This window comes from Protopterus annectens, chromosome 8.part0 (assembly GCF_019279795.1).
Source record: "Protopterus annectens isolate FY-2018-M chromosome 8.part0, PAN1.0, whole genome shotgun sequence".
Classification (NCBI taxonomy): domain Eukaryota; kingdom Metazoa; phylum Chordata; order Ceratodontiformes; family Protopteridae; genus Protopterus; species Protopterus annectens.
This window is the reverse complement of record NC_056741.1, coordinates 497,897,343-497,912,972: the sequence shown is the minus strand read 5'-3', so window position 1 is coordinate 497,912,972 and position 15,630 is coordinate 497,897,343. Positions and strand designations below refer to the sequence as shown.

Here is a 15,630-nt window from a genome sequence, read left to right as displayed (position 1 = left end):
CGCACATATCTGTGATTGGCCATTTTGGAATTGTATCAACTTCAGTAAACCTGCATTGTCATACTCTAGTTTGTATTTATTCCTATAGATTAGCTATTATTGCATTTACAGGTACTGCTGTCATGCCTTAGTGGTTCTGTACCTTGACTATGTTGTATAGTATCCTGGGTTTGAACCTGGCTACTGCTTTTTAATTTTCATGACTGTCTAGACATGCTGAGGGGTGTGTCTGTGTAAAGGCAGTTTTGATATGGCTTGCTCAACGTTGCCCGTCGGTTAGCTCATTTGCGCGGTGCGCAGCTCCGCGCAAACGGGGTATGCTGCTTTAAGCCTCATTTGGCTATTGGCACGTATATTACGCTCAGCTCAGTTAGGGGCACATAGAGTTAGCATGTTAAACCACTGCTCAGCTACGGGCACTCATTTTGCACCAGTTAAACCACTGCTCATCTACGGGCACATGCACTCACTCTGTTAAACTGTAGCTCAGCTATGGGCATATCTGGCATTTTTTCTTCTTTTGTTACCTCACATGTCTTCAATATAAATGGGCTATTTCATTACATTTTACATAACTTGTGGTTTTATGTGTACATATTTGTCAGGGACTTGTTTCCTGCTTATTTTGCAAAAAAAAAAAATCGGTGTTGTGGGGGCTCGAACCATGAATGCCTGCTCTTCAGCCAACATCTCTACCACTACGCTATTGCTTCTTGGCTTATTTTGCATATTTAGTTCTTATATGCTTTCCCACTGACTGCTAACTGTAGCTGCGCTACGGGCACGCCAGCAAACGCACTTACGGTTAAACATCTTTACAATTTAAAAAAAATATATAACATGTTCATTTATATATATTTTATGTTCATAGTCTGTGGGGGCATGTGTTGTGTTGTGTTTATTCACATTTCCGTGGGTGTTTACTTTGGGCACTTTTACACTTCTGGGGGCGTGTCCGCTTGCAGGGCTCGGCCTACGGACACGCCCCCTACTGTCTTACACGGACCGTGTTAGACTTAGGTGTGATTCAGCATGCTCTCATGAATATGCAAAGCATGCTGACATCACTCCGTTTAACTGCAGCCTCAGTGTAAGAGTTATAACTCTTACACGGAGTCTTCGTGAATCCTGGGGATTGTGTAGTTAATGCAATGGGTAGTGTGTTTACAAACGTCAGTAATCTTTTATATATATTTAATTATGTACATATATGCATAAACTCTTTGTGAGCGCTTTTGTGCAATTTTCCGTCCATAGAATGGTCACATTGTGCAAGATGTACAACACATATTGAATTATAAGCAAGGTGACTTCAGGAGCTCAAAGTCCTGTGATAAGCATTAAATAGAGCAGGAGCTGTCCCTTATATATCTATATTTCTATTTCTATCAATATCTATATCTGTATCTAGATCTACATCTAGATCTATCTATCTACATTATTTATTTACAATAGTTATAATGTTGTTGTGTCTTTTGGCTTTTCCCGGTTAGGGGTCACCACAGCGGAACTCCGGTCCGCTAATAATTGGCAGCAGATGTTTACGTGCCAAGTTGCCGGCCCTGACGCACAACTTTCAATGAAGGTACACCCATTCATACATGTTTCCACACAGAAGATGCTTTAGCTGAGAATCGAACAGGACAACGTGTTACTGTGAGGCGACAATGCTACCGCAGCACCACCATAGTTATAATATCTATAAAAAAAAAAACAGTGTACTAAGTATTTTTTGGTTGTTAGTCTGTCACTGTTTTGGCTGTAGGTACTCACATAAAAGTTCCAATTTTGTATTTCTTTTATATACACGTTTTATTGCTTTGATTGCAATACCTTGTATAGAAACACTATCCATTGTATTAACTGCTAAAGGTTTTAGTTTTTTTGTATTGGATCATGCCTGCGAAGATGTTAAGAGAGGTGGTCAAGAATTTTTTTAGAAATCACAGTTATGCTGGCAATTAAGATTACAAGTCAACTAAAACCTAGTTTTGAATGACGGCATTAATATTAAGTACATTCATAAGAAAAGAGCAGCCAATTATAATATGTGATTATATCACCATACTGTTTGATATTGATTAGATTTCTGTGTTGCGAGAGGCTCTTTAATGTTTTGACACTGTTATTGTTTTATTCTGAAGGATTCCTTTACATGATTAAAGGCAAATGCTGTAAACACAGACTATGCTTGTGTTATTACACTACTTGTCTTATTTGCTTTGTTTGATCTGCATACACAGGACAAACAGGATGTTTTCGCTGGAGAGTTTCTTCAATAGAGACAAACCACTTGCTAGACTCTTGCCAGATTCTTGAATTACTTCAGGAACAACAGACTCGCTGTTATAAGTCCGTTTTTATAATTTCCCTACTGTTGAATTACATATTAGCTCATTATTTGCAGCTCACTCAAGAGCTGTTTTATTTCACTAGACCACTTAAACTCGACACAGTCTGTGGCATTTTTTGGCCAAAGACTGAGTTCACTTATTAGACTGTTAGTCTCTTTCACTTACATTTTTCAATCTATTGAACATGTAGGGCAATTTCCTTCATGTTCTGAGCTGTAGTATTCACCAGAAGTGTTCATGTTTAACTTGTTATATATGCAAAAACCTTTTCACTTACAGACTCTATAAGAACCATATTTTCTGCATGATTTTCAGCTCAGTTCTTTAACATCTGTGGTTTAGATTCTATTTTACTCACTGTTTCCTTTAAACACAATTTTTGTGCCTTACTGCCAGCATTTCTTTCTAAGACCACATCCTTTTGTTTTAAGGCATTAACCACTATATTTGGTTTAACTGCTTTAACCTGTATAGAAAATTTGCATCATCTTTCTATAACAACTCCTATCCATATCTGGAAAAGACATCCATTTCTCTGTCAGTTTTACCTTTATATGGTCATCTTTCAAATGTATATGACCCACCCGGAAACCAAACAGCACAACTTCTGTGTCTGCCATTTCATTTTTGGGTTTTGCTTATCAAAAAACCTAGGATAGTATCTGAAGCCAAGGACTATTACAAATCCATCTTTAGTGATTTCAGGATAGTAAAAAAACAGTACCCGTCATTGCACTATACTAATACAAAAAGCATCATCTTCTTGGACCCAGTGGACATTGCCAATAGGCTAGCAAACAAAGTAAATGCAAATCCTATTCTGAAGACAAGTATTCAAAGCCCTCCTATCCCTGAATCTCATGATCCCCATCATTACATGTACCGAAAGTGCTGTCCAGTGCCAAAAACACTTCCTCTATGGGATGTGATAATATACTAGGCTGTTTAATAAACAGTACTAAACAAGCCCTAGTGGAGCCACTCCATAAACTATACAACTTATGCCTAGTAAAAGGCTCTGTCTCAGAAGTATGGTACACAGCAGTGGTGATGCCACTCAGTAAGGGTGGTCCTGCCATGAACCCTAGGAACTACAGGACAGTCAGCAGATGAGTGTCATTTGCAAGGCCAGAGAACATATTATAATTGACCTGATAAACTTTGACTGTAAAAAATCTTATCAGTCTTGACCACAGCAGTTTGGTGAACTTTTTTCAAAAGAGTAGCACAAGCTGTTGACAGTGGTCATAATGTCCACATGGTGTACCTTATTCTGGCCAAGGCATTTGACACCATCCCCCATGCTAACATAATTACTAAACTAATTGCATTAGAAATACATCCATACAGTACAATAGATAGACAATTGGTTAAAAGACAGAAGCCACACTGTGTGGGTGGCAGGTGCAGTATTATAGAATATAACGGTAACCAGCATTGTTCTGCAGGGCTGGAACCTCAAGACTTATGAATAAGTCTCTAGACAACTACAAACTGTGCACCATCAAATCTGCTTCTGATGCCCTAGTTCTCCAGCCAGAACTTACATTTGTATATACCTGGTATGGTAAAATTGTTTCAAATTGAACGCTAAAAAGTACAGAATTGTCCAGTTTTGTAGAGAACTCATTCTACCAGCATATGACACATACAATACCCCACTTTAAAATGAGAATGTAGTTAGGGGCCTTTGAACTTGGGTTGATAATTCCCTCTCCTTTGATCACCATGTAATGACAGTTGTCAGGAAATACTTCTTCTTAATGCAGGTACTTGCCAAATGTCATCCATTTCTAAAGCAGTCATCATCTCTTATATTCAAAACTGATTATGCCAGTTATTGAATACAACACTCTCATCGGGATGCACTTTGGGATACACATCATTAGACGTATTAAACATGCCTTGCTTTCCATTCTATTTGGGACCCAGTAGTCCTGGATCTCTTGTTTCTACATAAGTCAAATAGTCCCACAAACATCAGAACCAGGGATCTAAATCTTCATCAGCAGATAAACAAAACATGATAGAGAGATAGGTTCATTACTCAGGACCTCCTCAACCTCTGGAATAGATTCACCCTGCAGATAAAGCGATTTGATACACCATCTTCCTTCAAACAGGACTTGGATAATTGCATAGTAACTCATTAAGTCATCCCAGACCTGGTTGGCAAGACATAAAAGTCGCAAAACTCAGGTGCCTCGAAGTTTCCTGTCATTCATGTGACTTCCATCTTTAACAATTTTCACTGTTTAAGCAACCAACATTTGTTATATTTCAGCTATGTTTCCTCCATGTTCCACCACAGTGTTTCCTCGCTGTTACCTTTCCAGCTCAACATTCATTGCTATAATAACTTCAAAAGCCTTTCTATCTCCAAGTTCCTTTGTTAACTACTCAGCTTCCTACTTGTAGTCACACTTTCCACTTCAAAAATAAGTGGTACAAAATATTTTTCACTTAAACAAATCCAAAGGCACAGTTGGCACTATTATGTTGAGTTAAAAAAAGATTTTATTTCCTACACATTAAAACCAGATCTAGCTCCTCAACTAAATATCTTCCAGAGGTCATGATGCCACCAAATTCGCATCCATTTTATAACAGCTGCAATCAATCAGTCATGAATTTATTGACATACTGACCAAATAGAAATAAAATTATTTTTGTGAATCATATCATAATTCATTCATTTTTGTTACACAAAGAAATAAATAAGAAATTTATTTTCAATAAATACTTCATAATTAATTCATTGTCTACTTCCCTAGGCTAAGACGTGTCCAATGCAAACATTAACCATGCTTCTATGTTTACAAGTACATTAGATTCATTTCAGAAGAGGCTTGGATGTGAACAAACAACCATAGTAAAAAAAGCTCAAAGTTGCTGGTTTCTGACAATGTTTTCCTTTGAAATGTAATGCAATCGGACTTGTAACAGCTCTATTATGGATTACCCAGACAAGCTCCAATATCTTTTCTCTCACCTAATGCATTTGTCTATCCTATATAAAAGTTAATACAAGGTCTTTAAGTCCATAGATCACTGCTTCTTGGTAACAGTTCATGTTGTCATCTGCCGCAGAATTATGCAATTATGCCCATTAATATTCAGGCCATTTGTACTGGGGTGACATCCAGTTCCTTGTGTTTTAAATATAAATCTTTTGCTATTTTTCTAATTTTTTTAATTGAGACTTTAGGGAATCTCGTCTCACTGCATCTAAGTTTTTTTTTTTTTTATTCTGTCCCACCACCTTGACTTCTATTGCACAATCCCAAACCACAAACATACCGGTGATGTAGAATATGCTCTCCTTTATCAAATTACATATTCTGTGTTCTTCAATAACCATGAATTTTCTTGGTAACCACTCCATTCTTTAATAAATAATATCATTAGCCAATACTAACTCTGAAGATAATTGGATTTATATTACCATATTTTAACAGCTGACAAATCTCTGAAACTAGGCAATAAAATCAGAATATGAGGATATAGTGCAGTGCATTTCAAGTGCAGGCTTTGTTTGCCTGTTTTTGACTACAACATTACAAACTGCATCTTTTGTAAAACTATGTTGTGACCAAATGAAATAGGATTCGGTCTCTCCAAAAATGTTTTTGTATTTTCCATTAAGAAATAAAATCCCTTTTTTAGATCATATTCAGCATTTACATCTTCCTTTTCACATAATCATACAATCTGATCCTCTTTGTAAACTGTATTAACAACACTTTCTGAGCCTAAACCTAATTTTTAACAAACAAGTTTACACCCCTTCATTCATTCTATATTAATACCTTTACTCAAAATGGTAATACAGAGGAGCAGGTGCCTCCTATCACTCAGTGGGTACAAGAAATAGAAACTCATCCCAAATGGGGACTAACTTACAGCAGAACATGCACATGCACATTTATGCTTACACAGGTCATACTGTACTTTATGGACTGTTAATTCACATAATGTTTGTCCTTCAGATAGTGCAGATAGCTGGATCCCCCAGCAAAAACGTAAACACCGTGAGAACATGCAGGTTCTGGGCACAAGGCACACAGTGGTACAGTAGTTCGAATTGTTTCATCAAACTGCTTGATTCTTTAGTTCAGTTTTTGGCTGGGTACAGATTAACAGCTATGATAAATTTTTATGTTTTCTAAAAACTTAAACCTTAACAGAATAACATCACTTTACAGTTGTGGTAGCTGAAGTATCACACATCTGTTAGAATCCAAGATCTCTGTAAGAAATCACTCTAACCTCTTTTGGGGGGAAAAGACAAAAGCTAAAATGAATGCAATCTCAAAAGTCACAAGATATTATTAAATGAGCAGTATCAGAATTCTGATGTTTCAAGTACTCACCCAACACACACACACACACACACACACACACACACGCACACACACACACACACACACACACACACACACACACACACACACACACACACACACCCCACACACCCCACAGTGGTAGCTACATCTCATAATAACCTTTTGTGTAAATCAGGATCCTCATCTTATTTCACCAAGTCTTAAAATCTTGTTGTGAAAGCTCTGTCTTTATTGTTATAGGTGTCAGTACTTTTTCATGTATTTGCAAAACAGATATGTCTTGATAATATCTCGTGACTGGTGCTGTTTTCTCTGCTTCTTTTTCATTTTTTTTTCAACCTCAAACCTGATTTTAATCAACTTTATATAAAATTACATTTATATCAGGAGATTTTTTTCTGTTCACTTTATGTTTTTTTTTTCTTTTTTGAGTATTTTATTTCAGCTCATATTAGCCAGTTGACATTTGATCATTGGCTCTTCACCCATAATCCCGTTGGTTCCTTATTTGTGTACTCAGAAAGTGAGAGACAGGCTGGGTGCCAGTAAGGAATGAAGGCATCATACTGTGGGTCAATTTTTTTTATGTATTTGTTAACCAGGTAATCCCAGTGGTAGCAACTATCCATTTTCAGGGGCAAATCCAGAGCAGTGTCTAGTTAAGTAACTTGCTCAGAGTTACACAGCAGACAAATGGAGGTAGAAAGAACAAAACCTGTAACCTTTGGTTACAGGAAGCAGCACAAAGCCTTAATCATTTGCGCTAGCTGCCAGGCCATTTGCACTTCTTTAGTAAAACCTATGGTTGTAGAGATTTGGACATTTCCATGAACTTTATTTTGCATCATCTAGCTCCTTGATCTACAGAAATTCTGGTATAACCCCTGTATATGAATATTCCTATATTCATAGGTTCATAGGTTCATAGGTAAGTACTAGGCTATCTGCCCAAGGGCATTTATAAGCCTAGCCAGAATGTGTTGGCTTTCGCCATCCCCTTAGATTAATTCCCTGTGCATCTGTCCAGCAGAGCCATTAGTTCCCTGCGCCACCTTAATACAGCAACCTCGTTAGTACTACTGCCTACTGTAGAGTTGTCTCACACCCTGCAATATGGAAGTGGACTGCAGCCCTGTTGTCTCACACCCCACTCCCCCTCCCCAAAATTACAAAGGAAAAAAGTCATCAATTTTAACAAATTCTGGTATACATGGGCCAGTGACCGGAGCATGAAAAAGAGAGAAATGAAGGTACCTGGGCATAACAGAAGGGAGGAATATGGATGGAATAGCAGTTCACAGAAAGGATGACTTGAATGTGAGATCAGAGAGGAGATAGAATATTGTCTAATGAAAGGGCCAAGGGAGGGAAAGAGACAACCTGGTGGTTAAGGGAAAGGGGATGCTGCTGGATAGACCGAGTGCATTGGCCCCCAAATATGTCAAATGAGGAGGATCAAGAACTGGGAGAGAATAATGGGGCGGGAATGGAACAACAAGGTCATCATCACAGGACAGCTAAATCTTCCATGAACATTCAGCGATACAGTATAGAGAGGGAGATGGAAATTAACTAAAGTCTATGATCATGAGTGGTTTTACCAAGTTGCTTGAGAATTTATTAAAAAGGGCATACATTCAGATGTAGCTCTAACCAGTGCAGAGGGGATGGGGACATCCATGAATAGGACCATGACCACACTACAGAGTGGTTTACACAGAAGAAAGAATAATGACATAATGACATAATGACAGTATGACATTTTATGGTAGTGGGTTATGATAAATGGGAACAGATGACCAAACATGAATGAGGGTAGTGGGGAAAATTGAAGGATTAAATAAGCAGTGGGGATGGTGCAGAGGTGTAGTAGTCATTGTTAAAGACAAGGGTTTGAGGAAAAAGATAAAATCAGGAAAAAGCCAATGTCAGTACAAAGGAATTTGAGGCTAGTCATTAGGGCAAATGATAAGTCATACAAGGGGGGGAGGAGAGGGCTAGAGAAGAAGAGGTCACACAAAAATGGGAAACAAATATGAAGACGAGGGGTTATAGCTGATGCACAATCTGAAAATGATCTGGAAGAAATAGAAATAGTGATAACATTTTTTATTATTATTATTATCTTTATTTATTTAGTAGATATAACAGGAAGGAATGGGCAGATTTGGACTTGTAGAGGAAAGACTATAGCAAGAGCAAGGTAGGCTGTGAAAAATCAGAGGAAAAAAGGGAGGATACCATGCTGGGATGGTGGTACAACGGAGTGAATGGAGCACTGGACAGACATAAACATAAACATGGAGGATGTTGAGAGAGAGAACTGGCTTCATTTAAGAAGAATAAAAAATAAAATTTACATGGTCCACCTCTTAAACTTCTCTGGAATCATGTCAGTGTGTGAAGAGGTGCCCAGACTGAGAGACAGACAGACATTTTTAGCACTTTACTGGCTACTGTGAAAGTGCCTGAGAACTGGAGAACAGCAACTAGGGCATGTTTCTAGAATGGGAAACAGGAATCCACAGAACTGCAATCCTATTATGTAACATCAGTCCCTGGAAAGTCCAAGAGGGAATACTGAATGAATGTCTAATTGCTTTCTTGGAGGTCAGTCTGCAGGGCAGCAAACAATTTGACTGAGAAGAGCTGTTAGATATGCTCTGTAAGACATTATAGTTTACTATAGTATAATTTAATGATATTGTGCCCTGTCTCCTCAGTTATTCTCTGTCCACTAATGAAGCCCAATTTGCCAGCTTTTTCCAGTTCTTTCAAGTTTGGAATCGAACATTAAAGTCTTGATTTGCTACATATGTTGCTTCATGGTTTCATGTTAGCTCCTTATCTGTTTGGTTACATGACTGAGGACAATAACCTTATATGAATATAATATTATGTTACTACAAACTGTGCCTTTATCAGGTTTGTGTTCATACTACCAGAAGTTTGTCTGTTCTAGTTTCCTGTAAAGCTCCAGTAAGTTACTGGAATGGTAGTGTTTTTGACAACTGTGTTAGAATAGATTATGGCCTTCCAATCATATCCATTCCTTCCAAGAAAAATCTCACATCCCTTCAAACCATAGTTACCAATATCTGTAGATTCATCTCCCTGGCCTCCAAAAGAGAAAATCACTCTAGTGTCCTTGAAAAGGCAAAATGGAATCCAATTAAAAAGGATGCATCCTAACCCTAACCTCTCTCATCTGTAAGCTTTTAAACCTACAAATCATCTACTTTTTTGTCAGTGACTAACTAAAGGCTATACTAGCTATAACCTACCATTTTAATTCCACAAAACACTCTCCTTTCATGATTATGACCATAACATTTCAGTTCCACAAAACATCCTTTCATGATTATGCCCATAGTTTTTCAAATCAAACCATCCATCCCCCACATATGTGAATCCCTGCTACCAAAAGATGCAAATATTCCCTTGTGACCAAGTCTTCCATCCCCAAATTAAAAATATTTAAATTATTAAACCTCCAGTGAGTACTGTCTGTCAGGTATCATAACTTAAACCCACTCTCCTCTCTCATGCCCTCATACTATGTTGTTCGGCCCATGAAGTCTTCCTCTAGCCAGCTAATCTTTCACACATTCCTTTCATACTACATTAACTTTTGCTTCCTTCTATCTTACTCAGTCTGGCACTTAGAGCAGAGGATTATGGGTATGAGCTGTTAACAGGCTACTTCATGCTGTATGTGGTTTGATTCCCTCAGACTTCATTCCCCTCCTGAATGACCTTCAGAATGTCATTTAACTGGACAGTGCATTGAGGCACGGGGAAATGTGAGTTAGACTCCTTAATGGTCTGCTGGACAGCATGCCTAGTAACTACCTATGAACCTAAACACTGGACATCTAATTATATATAAAGTGAATATTGAATACTTATTAGTTATGCTCTACTTTGAAGAAGTTATGCAGCTTCTCTTACAGTTTAATGCTGGTAGTTGTATTTTTATACATTTATTTATTTACTTGATTTTTTATTCACTCGTTTACTTATTTGCTTTAGTTATAGACAAGTGCTTATAGCTTGAGTGTAAATCGTTCTTCACTATTCATCACTTTGCATGTATCTTTTTGAAATGGTCAACTTTCTTACCTTCTGTCCATTATATTCTCTTGGGATGAGCCTGAAAATGATTCATTTGGCTTTGTGTTCTACCCCGGCTAAGAAATAAAAATAAGTAAATAAACATTTTCACTTCTGCGTCAAATAAAAGCAAATTGAAAACCTACAGAACTTGCTTAGAAATAATCTATGAGCTTCATTAAGTTTTTGGATGATTGCCTTATGAATAATGTAGAATAATGTTAACCTGATGATAGTTTTGTACTATTCAACTTCTGAAAGCTGGCAGATCCCATCTCATCTGCAACACAGCACTAAGAGAATAATGTTATTTCATTGTTATTTGTGATTATTAAACTTGTTTCTTTGACTCCATTATTGTAAAGATATTAGTCCTGTGAAAAGGTGGCATTATTTCACAGTTCAAATAGAAATTGACTTCTCTGCTCTGTTGGTTGTGAGACTATTTCACCGAGCTGATAATTATAGGTAGTTAAATACATATTTATTATGACAACCTTTTGTAGGAACCCAGAGAAGTATGTGTTTTTTTTTTTTCGATTTAGTTGTACATTTTTTTGTTTATTAAAATTATTATTAAAATTTGCATTACATATTTTTATAAAGACACATATTAATAAATTGGGACATGGATTTAAAAGTGTCCTTTATCATCAATATTCAATTTAAGTATAAAAGAAAAGGCTACTTCTGTTTACTTCATGCCTCTAGGTCACATGCATTATTATTTGTCATTTAATTTAGAAATAGTAGAACTGTTGAGTTCTCATTTTCTCCTCTTCTCATCGTTGATATACACGAGAAAGCAAGCATTGGAAAAGTAATAATATATGAACGTGCTGTACTCTTCACTTAGAAAATCTTAAAATGACATAACCACATGCTAAATAAACCAAACTAATCAGAATAAAATAGCTGTTATCAGCGATGTTTTTATAACTAATAGCAGTTTATGTTCTGTAGCCATATATAGTTTTGTTCCAGAAGTGAGTACTTTGAACGTCATTATGTAATCCAACATTTCTGTTTATGCATATGTACACAGTTTAATTGCATAATACCATAGTTCGTATTCCTGTTTCCTGTTTTCTTTTTCTTTTGTACATACAATAGATTCATGCTTTTCTTCTGAAGTAAGCTTCTGAATAAGAAGATTATTTCATTTTAGTGTGGTGCTTAACAAGGGAAAGTATAACAGATAAATCACAGGTTTACTAAAAGACCTGTGCAGCTAACATAATTTGAATTGGTGTATATAAAGCAGCGTTTTAGTTTGAAATATGTTTCTACCATTGTCAGTTAACTGGAAAACAAGTGTCACTTGCTCCAGTTTGTTATGTGCAATAAATGCAGAATCACAGTAAAATAAAATTGTACAGTTTTTCCTCCTTGTATCAGCATCTGTGTAAGTGAAATCAGTGAACTCCGTAATGATAACTGTGGTACTTACCAGGAGTATGAAGCTTCTTGTTTAGTAATACAGAGAGGATTAACAGAATATTGCCAATAATATCTGTAATTATAGTGAAAATCATCACGCTGGCCTGAAGGAAAATAACAGCTGCAGACGGCTGATAGGGCGCAGGCTCTGTCTGGTTACCTTCACTCAACTCACTTTCACTGCAGCTTGTGTTCCAACTAGACATATTGCTATAACTACTGCAGAACCTCACCTTTCATACTGAAAGTAAATAATTAGATTGTTTTAATTTTATATAGAAAATGATGAAAAATTCAAGTTCACAGTAAAAGCTGTATGATAAGTAGGAGTTTATATGCACTCATGACTGCGGTTAACCAAAATCAAGGCATGCATCATTTTAAAAGGACAATCTAGTGACTTAGAATTAGAACATGTACTAGTATTAAGGCAGTACAATAATCTGGCTTGCCTTGTTTGAGTCTATAGTTAGTGAGATGTATAACGATTATAATGATCACTATAGAAAAAAGAAATGAGTTCTGTTTTCTAATTGCACAGCATTATATCTCTTGCATAAGGCTGATTCTCTTAAAATGGAGTTTTCACACCAGCTTGATTTTGTTGCTTGCAACCTCCTATATAGAAGGAAGGTATTTTCCCAGTGGTACTAAGGATGATGTATCCTGAGAAACAGCATCTGTTAAAAGAAAATTAATCAGTTAAAATCACCCACTGCATATCAAATAATTCCCAACTGCTTTGTCTGCTTGAACTTTTTTATATATAGGTAAACGTGAGCTTTTGATATGCCTTGCATGTGTTTGTGTTATTTCCACCTTAATTTGTCAAATTAAAGAAGGGGAAACAAGCCATTTAGGGTTTTGCTAATAACCACCACCTGGAGTACAGACATATTTCATTCCTTGTAGCAGGGAAATATGATATTAGGGAAAATATTCAGTATTCCTTTCATTTTAACATACTCATACAACTGTCTAATCCACTCCAATTATGTAAATATGCTAATCAGCAAAGTCATAAAATCTACATTGCAACACTTATAAAGTAATGCTACATTCAGCTTTAATAACACAAATGTACATTCTTGATTTTATTATTTGCTTTCCATACCTGTACATATTACATCACTGGGTACTCCCCATATTTATCTGTTTTAATTAGCAACTTTGACAATTGCCTCATAATGTGTTTTCAGTTTACTTAACCAATGTAGTACAAGTAATGAACTACATGTCTGTGTCATCCATGTTCTTGTTTAAGGTGGAATTTTTAATGCTTATTTCTATAAAAATCTCATATATGTGACTGAAATGAATTCACATGTATCAGTCTACTACTCTGGTAAACAGACACATAAATTAATGTAACAAAATAAACTTCAATCACCTTGCTGTTCATTTAATCTTATCATAGTGTTATATTGTCCATGTGATTTAGGTGACTGGCTGTGTGCTGTGAGATGAAATTATATTTCATTTTATTTATAATGTTTATTGGATTAGTCCCACTAGGTTAGCATCTTCTTTTCAGGGGACAACCAAGGTAGTATTCATACTATTAGGGTAAATTTCGCCAGGGCATCAGGGAACATCCCCCACTCTCTGCAATAGTGCCATGGAATCTTTTACACTCATCTGAGCTACAACCCACTCAAGCAGATGGGAGTTTGATTTAACATTTCATCTAAAGGACAACACACCCAGGGTGCAGCACCCTTCTAAAACTGTACTGCCAGCAATCCAGTCACCTAGTGTGGGAATAGAATCAAAAGCTTTCTGGTCTTTCAGCACCACCGGTGAGTGCACTGTCTGTTGCACCACTGACACTATTGCAAACTGCATAGATGCAGTTGGGAGGTATGGTTTATCATTAAAGCCACATTTCTAACCTTCCAAACATGCACTGTTTTTATAACTCAAAGGTGTTTAGCAGATTAACATTAGAGCCATTCAAAAAATGTTTTTTTGCTTATTTTGTTTTTTATTAATTTCCATATATTTTGCCTTTGCTATTTTGAAAAGGATGAGTGCTAGAGAGAAAGTGAGGTAAGTGTAGGGAAGGTCAATGCAGTTTTATGTAAGAGTTGTATGATGGAAGGATAAGATTTAGGCTTAAACTAGCCACTGTTGCAAGTATTACATCTAAGATGACCAGTAGGTACTTCTGGAACAGATAGGCCTCGGGTTAATAGTGGTATGTATGATGGTAGTTGGTGAATGATTTTCAATTACTTCTTTTTTCTTTATGGTTCACTGGGTATGGCTTCATTGGATATGTCTTCTCTGGGCATGTCTTCTACATGTCAGATAAGTGTTTTATTTTTCAGGATTGCGCTGCTTTTGTTTTTATGTTTGGGACTTGATTGGAGTACATTTGAGCGAGTTTGGAACCTTGGAGGTATGGGTTTGTGTTTGCTTTATTTTAATGGTTTTGCATCATGGAATGTTTTAATATAGTCCTTGGTATTAGTTTGTTCATTATATGCATTTTTCTTCCATTGAAGAATGGTAGTCATGACTGAGCTAATCAGTTTTGTTTTATCTTTTATGTCATTTTCCCCTTTTCTTGCATTATTTGGTTGTTTAATTCCATTTCATTGTCCGAGTAAGAACCGTCAGTTTTCTAGGATTTTTCATTTGTTTTGTTTTTTTTTGGTAGGTAACCCTCCCTTTTCATTATGTTGGTGGTAATGGAGCTGTTAAACAAGTTTCCTTTCTGCCCAGTGTATTCTGATGTGACGCCACCCATGAGTAATGATCATTAGTCGTGCATGCATGCTGCAACATTAACCATTATGGGGGAGGGGAGGATGGAGGGTTTTCAAGTGCAGATTCTTTTTCTGTACTTTGGGTTCCCTGTTCAGAATACTGAGATGCTCATTTTATGGGGAACATCCAGTTAAAAGAAAAAAAGAATAATACAGAGAGAATATATGTATATGTACAAATAACATGAAAGATGTATATTACTCTTCGCGGCCTTTTGGCTAAAATCAGGTGTAGTACCTGTTTTTATCAGTTTAAGATCTGATATATCCCTTACCTCTGGACCGTATATAATAACTGAATAGCAAATAGGGGTTACATGGAGGGTTTAGACAATGAGCTACAGTTATCTGTGATACAAAGAGTGTTCTGCTCAGCCTTAGCGGCTTACTGAAATATTTCCAGCAGGAGGCATGTTGGATTATGTTAGCCTTAAGTAATATGTATCTTAAGATGATGGCTTGTGTTCTTGTTAGTTAAGATTGTTAATTTTAAGTACGATCTATCCTCTGTTCTCTGAAGTCACTGCTTTAAAGAGAGCTAGGAGGGACAGAGTTCAGATGAGTCTTGGTCTGCATATGGTAATAATTCAGTTTTGTGCTCACACA

At 36.6% G+C, this 15,630-nt stretch overlaps 1 protein-coding gene and 1 pseudogene across 1 annotated transcript in view; one reads left to right on the top strand and one right to left on the bottom strand.

The window, feature by feature from the left end:
• LOC122808260 (melatonin receptor type 1C-like) overlaps positions 1–12,459 on the bottom strand; it is a 99,807-nt gene extending 87,348 nt beyond the window's left edge. Inside the window, exon 1 of the mRNA XM_044079223.1 lies at positions 12,264–12,459. Within this exon, the coding sequence (XP_043935158.1) occupies positions 12,264–12,459 (196 nt within the window). The remainder of the gene's footprint in view (positions 1–12,263) is intronic.
• A 2,762-nt stretch (positions 12,460–15,221) lies between these two features.
• LOC122809844 lies at positions 15,222–15,332 on the top strand (annotated as a pseudogene).
• The last annotated feature ends 298 nt before the right edge of the window (positions 15,333–15,630 follow it).